The 21665-nt window shown below is 39.2% G+C and overlaps 1 protein-coding gene across 1 annotated transcript in view; it reads right to left on the bottom strand.

Annotated features, from left to right (window-relative positions):
- CARD11 (caspase recruitment domain family member 11) overlaps positions 1 to 21665 on the bottom strand; it is a 49999-nt gene that overhangs the window by 14832 nt on the left and 13502 nt on the right. The window contains exons 3-12 of the mRNA XM_026116189.2: positions 10144 to 10356; positions 9366 to 9503; positions 8387 to 8712; positions 6885 to 7064; positions 4758 to 4910; positions 4534 to 4659; positions 3848 to 4045; positions 3183 to 3362; positions 2099 to 2153; positions 778 to 893 (exon numbers count right to left, since the gene is read on the bottom strand). Of these exons, the coding sequence (XP_025971974.2) occupies positions 778 to 893; positions 2099 to 2153; positions 3183 to 3362; positions 3848 to 4045; positions 4534 to 4659; positions 4758 to 4910; positions 6885 to 7064; positions 8387 to 8712; positions 9366 to 9503; positions 10144 to 10356 (1685 nt within the window). The remainder of the gene's footprint in view (positions 1 to 777; positions 894 to 2098; positions 2154 to 3182; positions 3363 to 3847; positions 4046 to 4533; positions 4660 to 4757; positions 4911 to 6884; positions 7065 to 8386; positions 8713 to 9365; positions 9504 to 10143; positions 10357 to 21665) is intronic.

Here is a 21665-nt window from a genome sequence, read left to right as displayed (position 1 = left end):
ACCTAGTACACCAGTTTGGAGACTAAACTCTAGATTTTACTACAATGAAGACAGTGTAATTCATCAAGGTATACAACAGATATTCCAAAGAATATTCCTGAAAACAGCTAAGCTTATTGGGAGAGGCAGGGAGTTCTTCCCTGGCTATTCTTGGGTATAATTTTAATTTCCTAGGGGCAGCATTTCTCATGGTGTTCTAGCAAGATATTTTGTTCTTTGTTATTAACACTCTGCAAGAGCATTCTCTCTGTCTGCTTGTCCTGCTGTGTCAATGCTCACACAGATAGAATAGAATACCTACATTGGGAGACTATGGGGATACAGCAAGCAGGGGAGAAACGGTTTGGCTATGGTATGCAGAAGTTTCCAGCTGTGATCTGCACCCCTTTTCTGACTCACTTACTTATAGACTGGAAAGGCATGAGAAAACTCCAAAAGAATGTTGAAAATGCTTCTTAAAATAAATTACAAAACAGCTTTTAAAGAACATCTCTTCCTTCTAACAGTAAATGTTAAACAGCATGAAGAGACAGCGAGAGGTCATAAATACCTTTGAAATATCTTTAAATAAACATAAGCCAGTTATGTGATTTTGGAAAAGGTTAATAACATGGTTCGAACAATGCTGGTAAAAGGATTAAGGGAGCCTCTGGCAACAGCCTTGAATTTGATCACAGCTGGGATGCTAGTGAAGCGCTAACAGTGAGTCGCAAGAGCTCTGAACCACATTCGGAGAGAAGGTCATAGACAGGCAAGGGGCATCTGAACACTCCTTACAATTTTGCTGACTTCACAGCTGCTGATGGAGTTACTGATGGAAACAGGATTAGAGGAAGTAGTGTCTGTGCGGCCATTGCTGGCATCAGCCCCGTCTTCATCCTGTACTTTAACTGCTGCACTCACAGATGAGAGACAAAAGAGAAAATTATGTTAGATCACTTTCAATAGAATCTTCCAGCTTTGCAATGACACTTAGCATTATCCTTCTATTTCCATTTCCCTCCTCCTTTACTGGACAGAGGTTTCAGGAAATGCCCTCTGCTTTCCTACTCTGGCCCCTTTTCCTTCACTTTCAGTTGCCCAACCAAATACAGAAATGCTCACAACACTGGAGAGCCTCTTGCGCACTTTCCCGCTTTCAGCCTCTCCTGAATTTTTTTATTAGATCTATGAAAACCAATTACCAAATTTAATAAAGATTGTTATACTTATTCATGTTTTAACTTCGTCAACTTGATCTGGCAATCTGCAACAAGGATTGCTCACTGAATTATGCTCAGACAGATTTACAACAGGGACTAAGAAGCCTGAGATCTCTCAGCAGCCCCAGGTAGCACAGTGTGAATGCTTTTGTCGACTTCTGCTTTCCCTTCCTCAGCACCTCTAATTCGGACTAAGGTTGCACATTCCCTGATATAAAACATACTATTTAATATTCAATGTCTTGGAACAGAAACCATGCCTCCCATTATATTCCGTACAACAGTGAGCATGCTGCAGCACATAACAAATAAAGGAAGTGTTCGCTAAGATGTTGTTTGGTTTGAGAACAGTCTTAGATAAATAAGACGAATTAGGGGAAGCTCAAACATGAGGATACACCCGCTAATTTGGTAACTTGGCAGCTGGCTGATGGGTGTGTCAAGAAAACGCCAACCTTTGCAATGCTTTAGAATAAAAATGAATTCCTTTTTGTTGAACGGCAAAGGGACTCATTAGATGATCACTAGATTAGGGGTCTCTCCAGCTTGAAGGATTTTACCAACAGCAAAAAGAGAATAGTATAATGACTTTTAATACAGGTATTAATCTAATGCCTTTAAAAATTTTATAAACTAAAAGGAAAATTGAACAAACAGAACATTGAGAGAAGTTATGTATCTGTGGAGGTATCTTTGGATGGAAAGGACAATCCAGTAGACCACTTGACTACTTCAAATTATGACATTATTTACTATGAAAGAAACTGCCCATTTTAGAGACTCAGACTTAGTTAAGAATTTCCCATGCTGGCACATTTGTTAAAATAACCAAAAGAGATGGAGTGGACAAGACAAAGCAACAGAAAAGGAATAAGGACAGGGGTACTCTTTCTGACCTTGAAACTCTGATGTTTTGTTCATACTGACAGGGGATTTAGCTCTTGGATTTATCTAAAAGAAAGAGGACAAAATAAACAAACAAAAAATAAATGCAGGATATTTGCCATACTCTGTAAAACAGATATTTTCACTGCTTTTCACAGTTATGCTGCAATATATATGTCCTCATTTAAACAATAGAGCCCACAATTTAGAAGATATTTACGTATTTAAATTCCACTGCAATGAATGGGAGATAGCTACCTAACTACCTTAAAAGTCTGGCCCAAATGCACTGTAATTTCCAGATTCTGCTGAGGGAACAAAAAGACAAAAGGTGAAGTTGGTGCCTTGGGACTGGTTTCAGGCAGCTGTTAATACAACAGGCATCCTTTTGGAGTGTACCATGTAAAAAATTCAGCTCTACTGCCATAACTAATAATGACAGTCAAAACTCAGAAAGGTTATAAAGGACAGGGAGAATTCAAATGCACATGAAAGGAAATAGGAGCTCAAAACTCTGAATGTTATACTGTATATTTTTTACAATTCATGAATACAGTATCAGATAATAGCTGAATGAATGCAGCTAGCTGGTGAAATCAAGGACCTAACTCATGCTACCCTTACTCTTAAGTGTGAAGAAATTGCCATAATTTAATTCTAAATTAGGCAGTTAATTTTGCTCTAGACTCTGTCCTTTTTTTTCTATTATTCCTTCCAGCTGATGTAAGCTTTTCCACCAATGCTTCGTTTTCAGTCTTCAAACCCTTGTGTGTTGGACTTTGGGCATTATACCTTCTTACTGTTAAGAAGGCAAAGAATCAATTTAAGGAAGATGCCTAAAGAATGTAAATGAACAGCAAAAGCAAGGGGAATACCCAAAATGGAGAAAAGGGGCAGAAAATGGTCTATGAAGCCTGACTATATCTGCTCCTCAATATACAAATCTTCACAGGGCAATAATAACAGTTCATTATCATATGTAAACCTATGCCTATCTGTATAGCACAACATTTTTAGAGGCACAACAACATGCATTATGTCTCTTAGTTCTAACAGTCCCTAACTATATCATTCCAGCCTCATATTAAGACACACCTGGATTCCCTTTAGGTTCACCCTTCTCTTGAGTCGAGCTTGATCAGGCAAGAAGAATTTGTTGTCTTCTGGAGACTCTTCAGAAGTGGAGGAGTCATCTGCTTCCTGACCATTGGCTTTTGGGCTAGGAGCCCCAAAGGTCTGGGAAATAATGGTAATTGGCAGATTCCGTGGCAAACTCTAAAATTCAAAAGGAAATATTTTACTTCTGAGAAGAGCTGGGCACAACTCCTCATGACCTCCCTTTGGCGTAATCTGGTTGAACTGTCTGTGAATCCAGTGCTCCAAAAGCTCATGCAGAACATATTTCCTGTCCCAAAGTAGTAACTCTGATTCTGTGGGGATTTCTGTTCACCGGGGCACACTCCTCAGAAGACGTATTTGTAATTTCTGCCCCAGAACATTGTCTTTCTGTATTTCTTTTCCTTCCACCTAACATCAAGCTGAGGAATGCCAGCCTTTGAGAAGCTATGTGCATTACACAGCCAACTTGAATCCCATTGTACCCAAGAACTTCTCACAACATTGACGTTTAGTAGAAAGAAGTTATTTTTTCACCTAATTCATGAGGGAAATTTTAAAAGTCCCCTCTCCCCTTCATATTGAAATGTTTTTAAGACCAAGTCTTAAAGGACAGAACCCATGTCAGACTTCCTTAGCCCTACCTGGTCATGAAAGTTATTGTCCTTAGAGAGACGTCGGAGTTTGCACTCTAGGTTAACAATGCAAGCCTCTTTCCTAACCACTTCAATTCGGAGTTCATCATTTCTCTCTTCCAGCTCTCGAATCTGCTTCCTGTATTTATCCTTTTCTATCAGACACTGTGAGTACTGTGTCTGAGCCTCATCACGGGAACGGAATGCCTGCAGTGGAGAGGAAAAACCTGTTTTGCACAGAGGCAGCAGATACCTTCTCCTTGTGGTTTAGATCGTAAGGTCTTTAGAACAGGGACTTCAGAACTGGTGTCCAACCATCAATTAACACAGCAATTAGAACCAAGATCTGCCACAGTATAACCATTAAAAATTATGATGATGGGGGAGGTTCATTTCTAGCTCCCTCTTAGTTGGTGGCAATACACTCCAGAGAGCAAACAGAATTACCCGACTCTAATATACAGCCTACAGCAGTTGTTAAGAACTTGGTCCTATCTGGAAGATGCTACACTGTGGAAACAGCCCAATATTATCCTGTGCTTAATAACATTTATACAAATTCCAGAAAGCAGTAATTTATTGTAACTGTTTATTTTTTAATGGTATTTTGGGTCTAGTTACTCTCAAATCCCAGAAGTGGCACACGAGAGATATAGTTTTGCTACTAATTTTCCCCCCCCTTTAAAGGCAGATACCTGATCTCGCTCTTTTTCCACCTCCTCTAGCTGTATCATCACAGTGTTCATACGGTGTTTGTACATCTCACAGTCTTTCCCTAGCGTTGAACACTTTAACTCCAAGTCTTCTTTCTCTTCAAGATACTGTAAATGACACACAACTGTTAAGCACCACCGCTCTCAGAAATCTTTTGGGCACTAGCTTGAGATATCTCATTTCTTTCCATCCTTTCATTTCTCACCTTATCTCTCAAGTCCTCCACATGACGAATCTCCTCTTGGAGATTAAAGATCTTGTTGACCAACTCATGACGATCTTCTAGTGCCTCCTTACGGTCATGTTCCAGAATATCCAAAATGGCTTTGTCTGAATCTGGCAAACTCCGCTTGTCAGCCTGAGGAAAGAATTTTTTAAGAGAGAGTCCAGAGAAAGAAAACAGAGTATTGTAGGGAAAAAAGAAACAAAGACAAGGACAAACCAGAGGAACAGAAAATGAACATAGTCTTGCAATAGAAAAGCAGGAGAAGAGATGGACGTTTGTTCATATTTTAAAATAAAGTCGGAAAAGATGAATAAAGCCTGTCTTGCTGTCAGAATGGTCTGATGAAGGAACCGTTTTACTTTTTTTGTACTGGATATAATTTGATCCATTTGGGATGCAGTGACAATTCTTCACTCCAAGCCCTGCATTTGAAACTCTTCTGTATTAATCAGCTCTCACTGAGCACAAAATTCACCCTTTACCAAAGAGCAAGGCCTAAGAAAACATTCAGGGGAATTTTTAAAGCATGCATAGGCTTTACAGGGCTATGCTCAGTGAATATTAAACATGCCTGGAGTAGCTTGTACCACTGCTTCATTTTCCATAGTGTCCAGAAATATTTTTTCTTTCAGATTTAAAATTAACAAGGTTATTAGAGCAGATTCCAACAAATAAATTGTCATCCAAAATTAATCATAAATGGAAGATGAAAAAGGCACAAAATGTAAGCAACAACATGCATATTTATTTTTAAAATACATAGACTAATTTGGAGATTTCACTGACATTTTCCTTAGCTAATAAAGTACGTATTTCTAAAACAAATTGCCTTTTGTTTATTTATCTTTTCACTTAGGGGAATACTAATTCTAATTCAACCCTATTTTTCAATATTTTTAGATTATTTTTCTACTTCTTTAGGTGTTAAAGGCCTTTTCCTGTTAATATAAGAGATTCTACATGGACTAGAACTCATAGAACCATCTATACCACACCCTTTTTCAACCTTTGAATTGGATTTGTATTAGACCTAAGAATTGTTAGGCATTAGTAGAGACCACTGCCATATTCTGAAATGCACATACATTGATAATCTTTTTAAAGTGTCACTTTGCTGGAAAAGGCTTGTGTCCTTTTAAAGTGCTGAGCATTCTCATGTACATCCTAATATTTGGCTAAGCTCTTCACAGTGTAACACAGTGCTAAATTAGCTATAAGTTAGCCTTTTTTCCCATCTACCCAAACAAAGGTTACTTAAGAAACTTGTACAATCTACAGCAATCTTCTATGGGGCTTCTGGTAACTACAGACCACTCAAGTACAAAAACCTTTATTTCTCTCTTCTTCATCAAGACCTTTCAGCACAGATACGACAATAGCACAAAGCAGGGTACATAGATCCACTGTCAGAAATTTCTAGGCTGCCTATTTAAGGCAGCTTTGTAGTGACAGACTGGTACAAAGAACCACAGAGGGGCTAAGACATAGAATTGAATGCTCAGCAACTAAACAGATGCACTTAGCATCTTGAAAGAGCCAGTCTCTCATGTACAGCTTCGTTTATTAGATAATGCTTTTTTTTGTCCTGTTCCTCCCTCATACATGTATTTGTACAAGGAGTACTACAAACAGCTGGGAGGTATACATCCTTCTGCTGTTTCAAACTTTGCACTTATGCTCACTGCAGCTTTGGAGGTAGAGGTTTCACTCAACACTTCCCAACATTCTACCAGAAGCAGTTATTGAGTTTGAGGTGAGGGGGGGTAGCAGAGACCATGCTACCTCCTCTTGTTCATAGAGTTACCAGTTTCCCAATTATGGCCTGAACTCCCTGTCCCTTTTTGAAAGTATGTGGGAGCTGTCACCATCTGCTGCTTCTCTGTCTCAGTCTCACAGCCTTGTCCGGACACTTAGATCCTTCAGCGTGGCAGCCAAGGCAGGCTGTGAGGAGAGGTGGGGTATATGAGACAGTATGGGAGGAGAGTGGGGGGGTGCCTGGAGGAAAGGAGTGCAGAAGCCTGCTTGATCCATCCTCTGGGTAAGGAGGAGGCATAAGTTGAAGTGTCTGGAATTTTAAATTTTAAATGCAGTGACTGGCATTTATACCTGAATGATGGACTGTAACTCCTGGATTTTTGTCTTCATCATCTCATTCTCCCGCTCCAGCTCCAGCACCTGTTCCTTTTTCGGTCGGTTTTCAATATCATTTTTCAGCTTCAGTGACTGGTTCCTCTCCAGTTTGCATTCCTCCTCCACTTTGTTCAAGCGATGCTTCAGCTGGTCAATCTAGAACAGCCAGGGAGTAGTGAAAAGGAGAAACAGGAAAGCAAAGAAATAATTCTTAGCTGTTGTATGGACTGCTCTCAAAACAGTCTCACTTTGAAGTAAAAGCACACTGTCATAGGTGGGGAAAAAAATCTTAAATTGTTACTGCTAACAAGCAGCGGGTAACTGGGTGTGTGTGGAGGGTGTGAATGTTGAAAACTGAACTTTTGAACTCTCAAGCAGAAGTCTGCTACTTGCTAGCTAAAACTGGTATGGGCTGGTTGTAAATTTTGGTAACACCTGGGCTAAACAAAAGTGGCACTTCCTGAATCCTCCAATTAATAAAGAGACATGAGACACATGATAACTACCACTTAGGAGGCTGCTCACATGTTGTGATTCTGCACATTGACTATTTAGACTGGGAAAACTGAGGGCTTGGGGTTCTAGAAAGAAGAGGTGCTGCCAAGAAGAAGGGTTCCCAAAAAGAAGTGGTCTCGGAAAGAAGGTGGTGGCCTGGAAAGAAGAAGATGATGATCCTGGCTAGAGGAAAGACCCTGGAAGTGTGGGAAGGTCCCGGAGGTCAGAGAGAGGAGCAGCGATGAATGTCAGGGGATGTCCAGGGACCTTGGCTGGTAACGCCTGAGACTGGTAACTGTGAGCAGTGGCAGAGCATGAACCAACACGACTTTCTGCCCGATCTTCCTGCACCAGCTGTGGGGAAGTCGACACCTAGAGAACACAGCGCTGCCAGGTGAGAGCGAGTGAGTGAATGAGTGTGTGAAATGATCATGTAGGGTAAAAGGTCTAGTCTTATTGGTTCTTAAATAAAATCTAGTATCCAGACCCACTTGGTGGAATGCTCCATCAGAGTCATTTACTCTGACTTGCCCTTGACACAAGCATGGATTTCATGGCATTTGCAGTATTTCCCTTCCATTTCCTAAATGGCCCCAAACTGTTCCAATGACGTATGTGAGAATTTTTGAATAAACCACGAGAAGCTGTAGTACAAACTTGGACAACTGCCCCAATATATTATCAAGCCTGAAAGTGTAAAATTATGTTTTCAGCAAATAATTATGTTTTTAACATTTTGTTTTTAAATATGCTACCTTAATCCATTACAAGTCTGTAAATTATCTGCCATTAATACATATCACTGCAGTAGGCATTTCTGTATAGTCATGCCTTTAATCGCCTGGATGAGCAAAACAAATGAAAGCTCCACGCCATCCTACTGTAAGGGAAGGTCCTACTGTAAGGGAAGAAAATTCTGCCGGCTGCCACTGGCATCCTCTATTGCTACTTTCTGATTAAAGCAGCCCAGAGCATTCTCTTACCTCTAACTGGAGGTCTCGGCTCCTCATCACAGCCATATTTTTCTCTTCACTCAGCTGAGCGTATCTCATGGCCAGATTGTAGTTTTCATCCTTCACCTTGACCAGCTCATCATTGTAGTTGTTCCTCTCCTCCTTCATCTTGTTGTATCTCTCCTGGAAGGTCAGCAGCTCTATCTTGTTCAATTTTAGTTGCTTTCTCTCATCCTCCAACTGGCGAGACTTAGCCAAGAGTTCACAGCGCTGCACATCTTTCGCCTTTACTTGCTGCTGAAGCTTAATGATCTCATTCATTAGGAAATGGGTAAGGCCTTCATGTCCCTCCTCCACTGAAAATATTTCAACAGCTTATCAACTTCTAATAGAGTAACTTTATACTAGAGTAAGATTCAGCAGAACTGAGTAAGAAACAAGTGCCCCAGAATATGCATGGAGGGGTAGATTATGCGTTCACACACACACACACATTTACATATCTAACTGGTAACAGTACCAATATTACACAACACACTACTACCAGTATCACAATTACAGGCATACTTTAGGTCTGGGTACAGTATGAAGCCTTTACATTTGTCTCGTTGCTTCAGCTGAGCTGACAGGCCTGTGAAAATAGCACAAACTTTGTAAAATGAATCTGTTCATGTATAATTAACCTGAATGCTTCAAATTTATTGCACATGTGGAAATCATCACTGTAAGTTCCCAGTGTTTCTTCTCTTGAGACTTCTCATAATGCCTATCATTCCATTTGAAGCTGTTCAGCCTCATTCAGACAACTGGGCTGTTTCTTTTCTTTATACCTTATCTATTGCTATCCTTTTTCACCTTGAAGGGGACAGAAGAACTGAGTCTCCCACAGGGCATTGTAGAATGCTACTAGAAGACTAGCTTTTATTACCATTTCTCATCCGAAAAATCAAACCCAGTCTTCAATGTAGTCCTCATTTCAACAGGCTCCTTTGAGACTGATTCTACTCACCAACAATAGTGGAAAATCTCCGTGTAGGCTCTTTCCCTGTCACCAGTTTGTAGAGTTCAGGATAGTAAAACTCCAGGCTCTCCAAGAAAACTACATAGCCCCTTTGGCCCTTGGTGTGAAGAATGTCCAGCAGTCGGCCTACGTGAAGCCCACAGAGAAGAGAGTGAGAGATGACATAAGAGCACTGTGAGTAGCGTAAGCAAGTACTGTATCCCTGAAGTCAAATCTGTTGAAGGTTTGTCTATGCCACAGCAATGCATTGTGGAAAAGCCAGCTGATTAATTGAGTTCAGGGGAATTCATAAAATATTGCCATGTACCCTTTATGTTTGTGCTGATTGTTATTCCAAAGGAGTACAAGCAAATTGGTCTCTGGAACAGAAATTTCAAAAGATGCAGTATTCAGTGCAGCCCTTACCAGGCAGTATTGAAACACTGTCAGACCCTTCAGCGACAAATCATGAAGCACCACAAGATAGCTGAGAGCCTACTCTAGGAATCGCAATAGCTGCTGCTTGTTTTAACTGAAATGTTTGCCAGGGCTACGTTGGGAATATAAGCCCAATGAGTTCCAGCGTGCACAGCACTGGCAAGAATCATTGATACAAAAGTAGCTCTTCTCTGCAGCAGCAGATTCCCCTCTTTACATTAAATCTCACGTAAATGACATACAGGTTTCCCCATCATAAACTGTAATTTGATACAGGCTCCTCCTTAGTTTCAGCAAAATACTACTGTTCAGACAGGGGTGCAGATGTAGCCATTCACAAAATAATTACCTGCTCGGTTAATTTTGGAGGGCAGCATAAGTGAATTGAGCACTTCATCCTCATCTTGCTCATCAATTACTTTACACTGCCGTAGGTATGGGGTCAGTTTGGCTGGATTGATGTACCGGCTCAGCATGTGACGGTTGCATTCTACATTTTCCCACAAAGCTTCCTCCTCATCTTTCAGTGTCTCCAGGCAGTCATCCATCTCTGGCTCTCCTCCTTAACAAGAAAAACAATGAGTAAATGAACATTGAAGAGGCGAGTTTCTACCCTCTTACTTTTTTGTGCTTTCATGTCACATAGGATGAGCTTAGAATCACCTCGGATGAGTGCTGAATTTGCCCTGTATTTTTGTACTGAACTCTTCTGAACTGTCCACAGCTCATCTGGAAAGTGACAGTTCAGAGAAGTCCTATCTTGAGTCTATGAACTATTGCATATTGCTTTCTAGTGATGAATCTGTAGCTCAGCTAACTCCATGAAGGACTCTACAAGTCAGAGAATCCCTCTTCTTAACAGAAGCAATGGTAAAGGACACAGTTTGATGCAAGAAAGGGTATGAATGCATGGAGCTCAGAGCAAAAGCTTGCTACAGGCAACTATGGCTTTCATTCTCACCTCCTTTGCCCTTCCCAGCTGTACTGATTTGAACACGCACTTCTTCCTGCATATATGTAATGAGCCAACACATGTAAATGACTGCACCTGAATATCTAAGAATAGCTAATTCACAAGCAAGTACCTATGTATGTCTGCCTTCTACAGCTGTATGTGGGATTGACTGATGCGTGGGCATGAACGCAAGTACCTGTGAGTTCTGACCTTGGCTTTCTGTGCATGAGTGGCTAAGTATGAGCATTTTATTACTGAAGTCTGAAAATGTTCTTGACTCATGCAAATATTATCACATGATCTCTGAGTGCTTGTTAAGCCAACTCCCACTCTGCAATCAAATCACTGAAGAAGGCTGCAGGGCAGGCAACAATGAGGTGAGAAAACTACTGAAGTAAGTCAATAGTAAAGAAACCTTGCAAAAGTCAAACGTGGAATCGTCTCCCTCTTAAATTCTGTAGTAAATGTTAAGGTTTGAAACAAGCCTGATTTTTGAATTCCTGCTTTTTCAAGATCTTACAATTCAGGTGGCACAAGGAAGTTAAGCTCCTATTCCAAGAGTTGCTTTAGCCCATCAGAGACCATGATATAAGAATGTGCAGTTCTTTGGTCATATGAGAAGAGAGCTGCCCTTTACCAGACCTAGCTGTTAATCAGTAACTAAAGACCTCAAGAGGAATACGTTGTTTTTCTTGGACCAGAAGAGTTCTGCCATTGTGTCACAATTTTCTCAGCTTCCAACTCAGGAGCTGCAAAACAGACTGTGCTATGCTGAGAATCACCAGGCAGAACCAGCTATTGATCTATATTGCTAGGGACTATTAACTTCTTCTCATTATGGAAACTAAAAATGCAAGAGCTAGCTTGCTAACTAATGTTTTTGAGATTGTTTTTCTATCATAATGAAATGCAGAAGAGTCCTACAAAAATGTTTGTTCTTTATTTGGTGCTTTCAAAGACCTTCCTAAGCAGTCCAAAATTCTAGGCTGGGGTTCAATATCTTGTCAATAAAAATTTGGATGGGTTTCTCATATTATGGACAGGTTAGGGGAAGATTAGTAGGGGTCATATTGTTATCTCTTTTACTCTCATAGTTCCGCTGGAGTTCTTTTCTTTTTAGTTCCACATCCCAGAAACCACTTCTTTAGCATTTGCTCTGCTGATGGCCTGAAGATTTTAGCTCTCCATTATCTGCTATTAAATGGGCCAGGACAGGCAATGATCCCCAAAGGGCAAGGAAGACCAGGCCTGCTTGATGGGAGTCAGAATCACAGGGACATGGCTCTTGTTATGGCAAAGTCACTCTGGGCTTATGAACTCATTACACACTGCATGAAATTGCAAGGGAACAAATCTTACTGAATGCCAGTATTTAGGTGGTAAAGACGGCACTGCAGCAATGAACAGCAATAGAAAAGTAGATAGCAGTGGGAGGACTGCTAAAGATGAAACAGACTAATCTCATAATCTCATGATTCTCATGAACCTTATTCTCCACCATTATTCTGGAAATAACTGTTTCACTTCCAAGGTAAATTAACAAACACTACGTAATCTGAGAAGCTGACCTTTAGGGAGTAGAAGGTAATAAAGCAGAAGATCACATGGTGCTTTAGTCATCTGCTTCTAAAAAAACCCATGTGTTGTAGGCCCTTTGAGTTTGGGGAGATTACCAGTAAGCTCACATATGGACCTCAGCGTGCAAAAGAAACACTTGCCTGAAGCTGACAGAATGCAAGATCTCTTCTAGTTTCCTGCCCTGAACTGGAGATTATTACATTCTCTGTCAGCAGTTCCCTCAGGAACATCTCCATTAAATGGTTCAAAGAAGAATTCATTCATCGGTGCAATTCTCAATATGAATACATTTTTTACATGACATTAAAAATACCTTTATCAAATTGTCCCTCATTTACTGGCAAAACATGTCCATAGTGTTATTTTGGGGACATAATATTTAATGGGAAACTAGTAAGTATATCGCATGAGTGGCTAACAGTTTTAAATGGAAAAGAAATTTCTGGCAGCACACTCTTATTAAATACAGACTATTATCAGGAGCAAACCCTTAAAGATAATGTAAGAGGAATAGCCCCTGACTGCTACATAGGAATCTCAGAATATTCCTTTTGCTTCCTTCTTTAGATTTCCACCCTGGAAATGTCCTGCCAGAACAACAGCTAAGTTCTCTCCTTGATCACTGTGCTATTGCTCATCTTCTCTGAGGGATTACAGCTGGGTAACGTATAGCATTCTTCTCTTCTGTGGAGCTTGGAGCGTTGCCTCTGCAGTGTTTCTTTGGCCAGACTGATCTAAGAGTATAACCCTCAGCTCACTTCATTGTCTTCTGGAGTTACTCCAGACACAATAGGAATGGACAGCTGATATTAGTACAGCACCCTTCATAATGACCACATATTTATTTGAGTCAGTATTTAATATAATGCTGAATAGGAAATAAAATGCTTGTGATTGGTTGAAATCGTGGTGCACTGGTCAGAAAACAGATCTGACAACTGAAACCCAGTGGAAACTAATAAAGGTATTACATTAGTGACTTGAATTTTAAAAGGAGATTTTTTGGCAGCACATACATTTTCTAGGTATTTATTCCCTGTTTCTCTCCTTCCTTCATGTGGTGATATTGCAGAAAAGTTGTTTTCACTTATAAAATTAGGAATGACAGATTAAAAAAGCTTTAAAATGCATAGTCACTTATTTCATTTGATCTTCCTGACCATTATCTAGTATCTGATTCCAGCACCTCTTGAACTGTAATCTAACACATTCAGAAGTTGTGATATATCATAGAAATACTATGGCATCCATTTACAAATCACAGGCGTGAAGTCACAAACTTGGACTGACTTCAACAGACATTAGCCAAAAAGAAGTAAGAATTGCCACAGCAGTTTAAAAATTGCTCTCTTGCTGCTCCTTTCAGTAGTTAGTATACAAGATAGCTTTTAACTGCAGGAGATCTTAACCCAGGAATAATCTTGGCTGGTCCCATCTATTTCAAAGGTCTCTGTAGATGCAGACAAATAAAAGCGACAATCCCTTTTTACATTAAAAGAAGCACTCTACTTCCCTCATCTCCTTTTCTCTCTCAGGGACTATCCTTCTTTTGGCTGTTAGAGACAAGTGAACCTTTCTATGTGTTTGCTATTTTTTTTTTTGCTATATTTTTCAACTGAACAAATCACCTTACAGTTAAAGCTATTCTCTGTTCTCACTCAGACTCCATCCTTTCATATGTCAGTGACACTCTCCACTGATCAAGGGAATAAAGCCCCAGGCTTCAGAACCAGGGGTTCTCTAAAGTGCTCATCACCGGGTTAGAGCTAAAGCTTATTTTTTTTGATTCATTTCATGATGGTGCAGAAATTAACCCCTCAGCCTCTTAATTATTTGCATCCCCTTGCTCTGAATTCTTGTCAGCCTATTGATACTGAGAAATCACTGTGCAGCAGACTGCAAAAGGGGGCTCCAGCTAGCTCTGCTGATCGTTTGATATCTCCTTTGTGAAATATGAAAAAGGGTGTTGCCTTCATACGGAGGAGCAGGAGGAAGTTTATTTTGGAAGGGGTGAACTATTTGAATATTTCGGACTTCTGCATTTTTCACAGATGTTCACAGACAGGCAGTATTTAAAAAGCAACCACAGCATAGAAAATGTTTGTGTAAATTATAAGTTAATATAAACACAAGTTTGTTCACTCTAAATGCTAAATACATATATGTAAAATGGAAAAAGATTACATGTAACTTATCACACTTGAAAGCAAAAATAGAAACAAAAACATTTTTAAAAAGTATGTTATTACCCTTAACATTTTGAGAGCATGTTGTATTACATTCTCTTTCTATGCATATCTCTAGATTGCATGGGCCAACACCCTTTCTCCCTCAAGTTTGTACAGTACCTCACACTGATGAAGTATAACAGAGTGATTTTCTCAAAAGCTGCATGTATGGATGGAAGCAGTTTTGCAATATCAGAACCACAAAACCACAAAGGGATTTAGAGCTATTTTTATTTTTAGAAGAAAGTCAAAGTTTAAAGTGTGATAAGGAAATTACATTCCTTTGCGTAAGGAGACAGGAGAGCTGTTTTTGCCCTTCTGGTATTCGGAGATGCTGACTACCAAATTTCTAATTATGCTGGCCATAGTTCTCGGTGGTACTGAAAACTAACTTAAAAAAGGTTAAATATTGATTCAGAAAACTAAATTTGCTTACCTATAGTTGCAAGTCCATACAAGTATCTAAATCTGGACACCCAAAGAGAAGAAACAAAGTCTGAATCTGCCTTTGAGAATCTGCACTTTATATTCTTTCTACCTCAGTGTCCCCACCTGAAAACAAGGCTGGTAAGAAATATTTCTATAAAAAGGCAGAACTCATTCATTAGCAACTGTAAAACAGTTGGAACTGCCAAAATGGGAGGCCCTAGAAAAACATTTATTATTGGCACAGTTTTATTACTTCATATTTTCAAGCCTTAGAAAACTTTCTGAAGCCAGAAGCACTGTTGAATAGATTGGGCTGTTTTCCCACAGAGGCTGGACATGGAGAGAACCATTCTGCATCAGAACTCCCTCTTCATATAAAAGATTCAACCAGCCTACTGAATGCCACAATTTCAATGAAATATAAAAGAAAAATATAGAAGCAGAGATACCAGAGTAGTAGAACAGCAGCAAGCTTTAAACATAAAATGGGATTATTTTAGCACAAATATTTTATGACCGCTTCCATTGAGTCAATCATCCTGTTACACACAACCTACAAAGAAAAATAAAACCATCACAACACTTGCAAGGGCTCGGTGAGGTGAAGCTAGATCTTCACTGAAGCCAGATGATAGTCATAGTCATAAATGTTATTCCCATTTTCTGTGCAGAAAAGAGAGAGACCATGTTAAAAATGTTTTGTCCAATGAAATATTGATGCGAAAGACCTTAATCAGTGCACTAATATTTATTATTATCCTGTAATGCTCTCTCCTTCATAAAAGGCTGAGATCTATCCTTTCTCACTATGCTCTCCATTTGGTGAGAATATCTAAGTGTATGTCCTCCTCATTTCTGCTAGCTTCAGAACTTCAGAGTTCTTATCATATTATCACACAGGAAGGAAATGACTAATTTTGTCTCAATAGCAAACCCACAGCAGACTGTGCTACCCCGGACATGCAACATCCAATCAGATTTGGTTGTAGAACATACATTACCAATAATAAACAAAGAAAATGGAAAAATCCTCCTTTACAAATAACATAAAGTAGTGTAGTAATGATGTTTTGACTGTTCTGTCACTTTTTCTCTGTGTCACTCTATTCTCTACATACAGTGGAGATGCTCCTAGCACACTCAGAAACATACCATCTGAGCTCTACTGATAGAGGAGAGACTTTATAAAAACAGACGGAGGGTGGATTCATCTCACCAACTTTAATTAGGCATCTAGTTTAACTTAGCAATTTAGTTTCTCTGTAGTAGTCAATGGAAGAGAAATGGGCACGTCCAGACCTTCATCTCACCACTTTAGACTTCTACCTTAAAACGCCCTCTAAAGTTTGGTTTCCAGGCTCAGCTAGCTACTTAGATTCCCTCTAGAGTCAATGGGGAGAGTTTTCCCCTTCAGATGGCAATGTCTACGCTGATGCTTAGATGGATACTATTCTGTTGAGTGATAATTAATTGATAATATCTGTGAAAGTAGAGGAGAAATGAGAGAGAAGAGCAAATGGAGATGGAGAAAGGAAATGAGGAGAGAGAAAGAAGTGATTGGGGTTGAGAAATAGAGAGGACAAGGGAAAAGGAAATATAAAAACAGAACAGGAAAAAGAAGTAAAAAGAGAAAAGAGAAATACATAGAAAGAATGAAAGTGAAGAACGGAAGTGAGACAGGGATTATAGTAAAGGCAAAGGGAAAGAATATGGGGTGCAAAGCAAACAAAGGGATAAAGGTTGTATGCAATAGGAAAGGCCCTGCCACAGATCCTGGCACATTAGAAATTAATGTTAGTTCTGAGCATGCAAATCAAGATAATGGCACAATAATTTAAATAAATAATTTACCACAAGAATGTGGTTAGTACATCTATTTAAAAGGATTTGCAAAGTAGCGGTGGAGAGCTGAAAGCCTGACATTTAATAAATGCTTTAATCTACACATCCTCCATGCTGTTATGCATGATGATGATAAGGACGACAAAAAATCACTGTGCTAACATAGTACAAATATGTTTATATGTCTGGCCTTTTTTTCTTGAGTGCAGCATTAGCTAGTGACATGGGCATTTCCTTTCGACTAATGTGTGCTAAAAGCAAAGATCTAAAAAAGAAGCTGCCATCCTCAGGCTATCAAGGGCTCATGAGAATGCTGGTCCAACAAATGCTACAAAAGTCATTACTAGGTTCCAGGTTAATTTTTTCTTGAGGCTGACTCTCTGTCCTCACAATTTAAAGAGATTCTAACTAGCTTAGGAAGAGGAGGAGGCACAAGTGGGGGCAAGCAGGTAGTAGTGTAGTAGTAGCAATTAGGAGAGTTCCTGCTCTCAAATCTGGAGTCTTGAATTCAAAATTCAAGTCGGCCATACACGCAAATGGCTTTGATGATCATAGGCTAGGTCCCAGTAACTGTGTACTCACATTACAAAACCCAGCACATTCGCTGGTACAGAGAGCCATGGTTCGTGAGTAATTTGCATAGACTGAGCTATGTAAGAACCGGGGAAGGGCAAAAATACATTAGCTGATCTATACATATGAAACTCACATAACCCTTGCACATACCGCCTGGTTCTCATCAGTATTACCAACACTTCACTTCTATTAATGCAATGAGTCATATAAAACTGAGGAAAAGAAAAAGAAACATAGCTGTGCCATAAACTACCACTCATTCTGTTTATTTAAAAATTTACACTTTCTACAAACTCTTATGTTACACAAGTTAAGAAATAGCAAAAAACCTATTCATTCAAACATTCAAAGAAGAATGTCTTCCATGCAGTCAGTCAATGATTCCTCGTAGGTGACACTGGCATGCCCAGTCACAGGATAATGCAGAACACATTAGATGGGAGAACTGCACACTAGTTTAACAATCTCCACATTCAGCAACAATGGACGGTAAATGCGTAGGCCATTCTTACAAAGAAAAGGCTAAACTTCAGTCTTGAAAACCGTCAGGTAATCTCACTGTAATTCACCATTGGCCAAGAAAATTTGCAAATGGTATTTTATATATCAGGCTTTATAACATCACAGAAAAAGGAGACAGAACCCTATGCTAAAAGTCCTACAGTTGGGCGAGACAAAATACCCAAAATAGGAAGAATGAACAAATAAGAAGCCAACTCATAATCCTCATCTGAAGATCGATCTTAGCAAACAATACTACTCCAAACACAAGAAAAATCATAGAAATGCAAACTGCTGCATTATAATGTTAGCATATGTTTCCTGTGATGAGAATATGACTCAGTTAAACATCTGAAGTGCATTATGCTAAGATATAATGGCTCCACATCTAGCTCTGTGAAGACTTATCCATTCATGTTTAGCTTTTAATAGCTTATTACCTATTTTGCTGGATCAAACACTGTCCAGTCTCCTAATGGTGATGACAGCTACAATTTGCATATGCCTTTTGTTCGTTTTATGTAACTATAGAACTTCAGGTAGATAAAATAGGTAACTATACCTTTTTTCACTTTGTAACCTACTATTTGTAAACATCCTTTAAAATATACTTGAATTTTAAAGAAGAGACTGTTCTCTAGCACATGCTAGCTGGACTGCTGCTTGAAGAATGACAGGCATGTCCTACATAACAAGTACCAGTAGTCTTTCCAACTCAAAGTCACTTGAAGAAATAAGCTTCATTCTCAGTCATCAAGGGCCATGGCCCTTGATGGCCATTTGATTGGCTAATTGACAACATCTGCTATCTTCTTAAGCTTGCCTAAAGCCACATGAACCGGTCAGCCAGCAGAACACAAAACACAGCAGAAAAGTGGATGCCATTTGACAAAAGAAGTATACAATAGAGCACAAGCAATGTGGCCCAGGAAGAACAAAACCTCACCAGGAACCAGAAGGAGCTCAGTGTTGTATTACTGGAAATCAAAATTTTCCTTTCACATGGAAATGGCTGTATTTGTTTTATGAACTGACTTCTCCTCGTTATGCTTTCTGGCCACCTCCTCACATTCTTGCTGTCTGTCCTGTCCCTTCTTATACTGATGTAGCAGGACTGTGTCACGTAGCTCCGGAAATGTACACCCACCATCCTCTTTCACAAACTTACTGTCTATATATAGTAGATAGAAAGGTGCTGGGGGCTGCCTGACTTCCTCTTTCTTCTGAACAGAGGTTGTGGGTAACTTTATATATAAGACATCATTGTAGAGGAAAATCTAAGAGGAAGTGCTCTTATATATAGCCACAGAGAGCTGTGCTCTGGATGGAGCAGGAGAGAGACAGTACCTCAAACAGACCCTCCAGATACTGCAGCTGGGGTCAATTAACAATTCTGTGTCACTAAAGAAGCCTCACTGTAAGATGTGCAACCAAGAAAGAGCAGGAAAGCAACCCCAGGAAAACAAAGGGATAAATTCCTTCCCATCTTGCAAGAGGGCTGTTTTAATTCACTTCTATAGCAACTTAATGTAAAAATTGCATGACTCTGTACTTAATAGGACTGCACTTTACTTCTCTAAACTATATACTCTATAAGACCTTGTCTTGGGAAAGAGATAATATCAAATACTTGGGAATTCTAGAATATTTCCTCCCCTCAAAGCATTGCAAGGAACAATTAAATATCTTTGGTTGCTTTATCCATAACTGAGTCTGTTGCTCTGATGATACAGAGTGAGATGCTGCAAAGCTTTGGTGTGGAAAGCTTATCTCGGAAGAATTAACTAACCACAGAAAGAGACAAAACTCTCTTTTTATCCGAAAACTCTGGCCAGTTCAGTTCATGGTGAATATGTATCTTTGGAAAAAACTGAAGGAGCAAAAAACTAAAGTAGAAAGACTATCCCTCTTCACCTGAGTGTTGCTCTTCAGAATAGTCCAATATAAGGAGAATTCTGGGGAAAACTCAGGAGGAAGGACCACATTTTATTGAATTCTCTGCTGACTGTGGAAATAAATACTTAGGAAAATTGAAACTGTGATGTGATGCCAGTATCACACTCCACCTCTGAACACCCTTGTCTTTGAGCATGGCCAGTTGCCATCAAAAAATAAGCAGTATTACAAAAGCCAGATTTGCAAGATTCTCTTCTTGCAAATCCTGACCTTTAGGAGAAGATTTTTCAAGATACAAAGGATGGTAAGGCACCATACCCAAGTGAAAGTCAGTGAAAGTTGTGTATCTTTCTCCTTTTTTATGCCTTGAAGCATAACAATTCCTCATATGCTATTTGCATCAACTCTACTTCATAACATGAAGTATCACAAGGTAAACAACACTGTGCAGAAAAGCATGTGTTTTAAATGTGGTATTGTATTTGAGTATTAAGTAAGGTCACATACAATATGAGAACTAGCAAAGGTCTCACATAGCTGTGCATTGATTTCTCCTATTTCTCATTCCAGTTCAAGTGCACAACCTGTAATTAGGGTCAGATTTTCAAAGAGCATAGGTGCCATTAGGCATCAAAATGGCCAGATTTTTGCAAGGCTTACCTCAAGAGTGTGGGATAAGACAGCTCTACGGATCACAGAGCTGCTGAGCGTTAAGCACTTTTAAAAATCAGCTCTTTCATAGATGCTTAAATTGAAGCTGAGCTCTTTCAAAAATCTTTCCTTGACTGCAGCATTCTTCAAATGCTAAGGATTTGAAAAATTGGCCTTTAAAGCTTTTCGAGGTGCTGATTTTTACATGAATAGGAAATGGCTCTACATAGTACTTCTAAATCTGGCTGGAAACAGTATTTAAATGGTTCTGATTCTCCAACATTGTGTAAACTCTCCAACATTCCCAGGGGAAGAGGCCTGGCACCATGTGTCAGTGCTTACATGTTCTAACCCTTCTGAATCCATGAAATAAAAATTTTGCTAGTGAACAGATAGATGATGGTAAACCCTGCTGATGGATCAATATCTTTTCAACATATTATCTTTGACTACAATTGAAATTTTAAGAATTAGATGAAATTTCAAGCTTTGAACCCTCTGAAACATAATAAAAGAAGAAAAGTTCTTTCTATATCACTAGCAATATTTCTAGGAGGAGCAAAAAAAAAAATTATTTTTGTCATGCTCAAAAACTAATACAGTGTAGAAACTACATGGGATTTTAGATTAGACTCTTCTTCCATAATTATTTGCTCTATTTGTCCTTTTTTTCAAAGCTGCTAAGTTCAGCCTTGCAGACTCTATACTGCTGACTCAGCCGACTGAGCCAAAACTCATAAAAATCTATTTAAAAGAGGTCCAATGATTTTATTTTCTAATCATAAATATGAAATTTAATTAGCATCTCACTGCTAACAAAGTCACCATGGAAGACAAGATTGAGAAATCAAACACAGGGATGGAACATCAAGCATAAAACAAAACAACTATTATGTGGAAGCCAGTTAATTCCTGCATTCCCCACATCAAATTTCAGCTCTTTTAAGAATTATGTGCTGTGTTCATAAGTTTCCTTCTTTAATGGCAAGGCCCTTCTATCCTCTATGGCAGTAATTACTCTAGCTTGATATAGCATCATGCAAAGTATAGAATAATAACAGAGGAGGTTCAACCTGGATTAGAAACAGAGGCAAGGTAGAGCAAGTTGGATATGAATTTAAATTCTATTTGGTCATAAGCTAACCAGGTCAAAAAGTGTTTCAAATCCTATAAAATCAATACACTCACCACCTGAGAAAGGAACTTATATTATTC

Source organism: Dromaius novaehollandiae, chromosome 14 (assembly GCF_036370855.1).
Source record: "Dromaius novaehollandiae isolate bDroNov1 chromosome 14, bDroNov1.hap1, whole genome shotgun sequence".
Classification (NCBI taxonomy): domain Eukaryota; kingdom Metazoa; phylum Chordata; class Aves; order Casuariiformes; family Dromaiidae; genus Dromaius; species Dromaius novaehollandiae.
The sequence above is the reverse complement of the archived record's forward strand: the minus strand, read 5'-3'. Positions and strand labels throughout refer to the sequence as shown.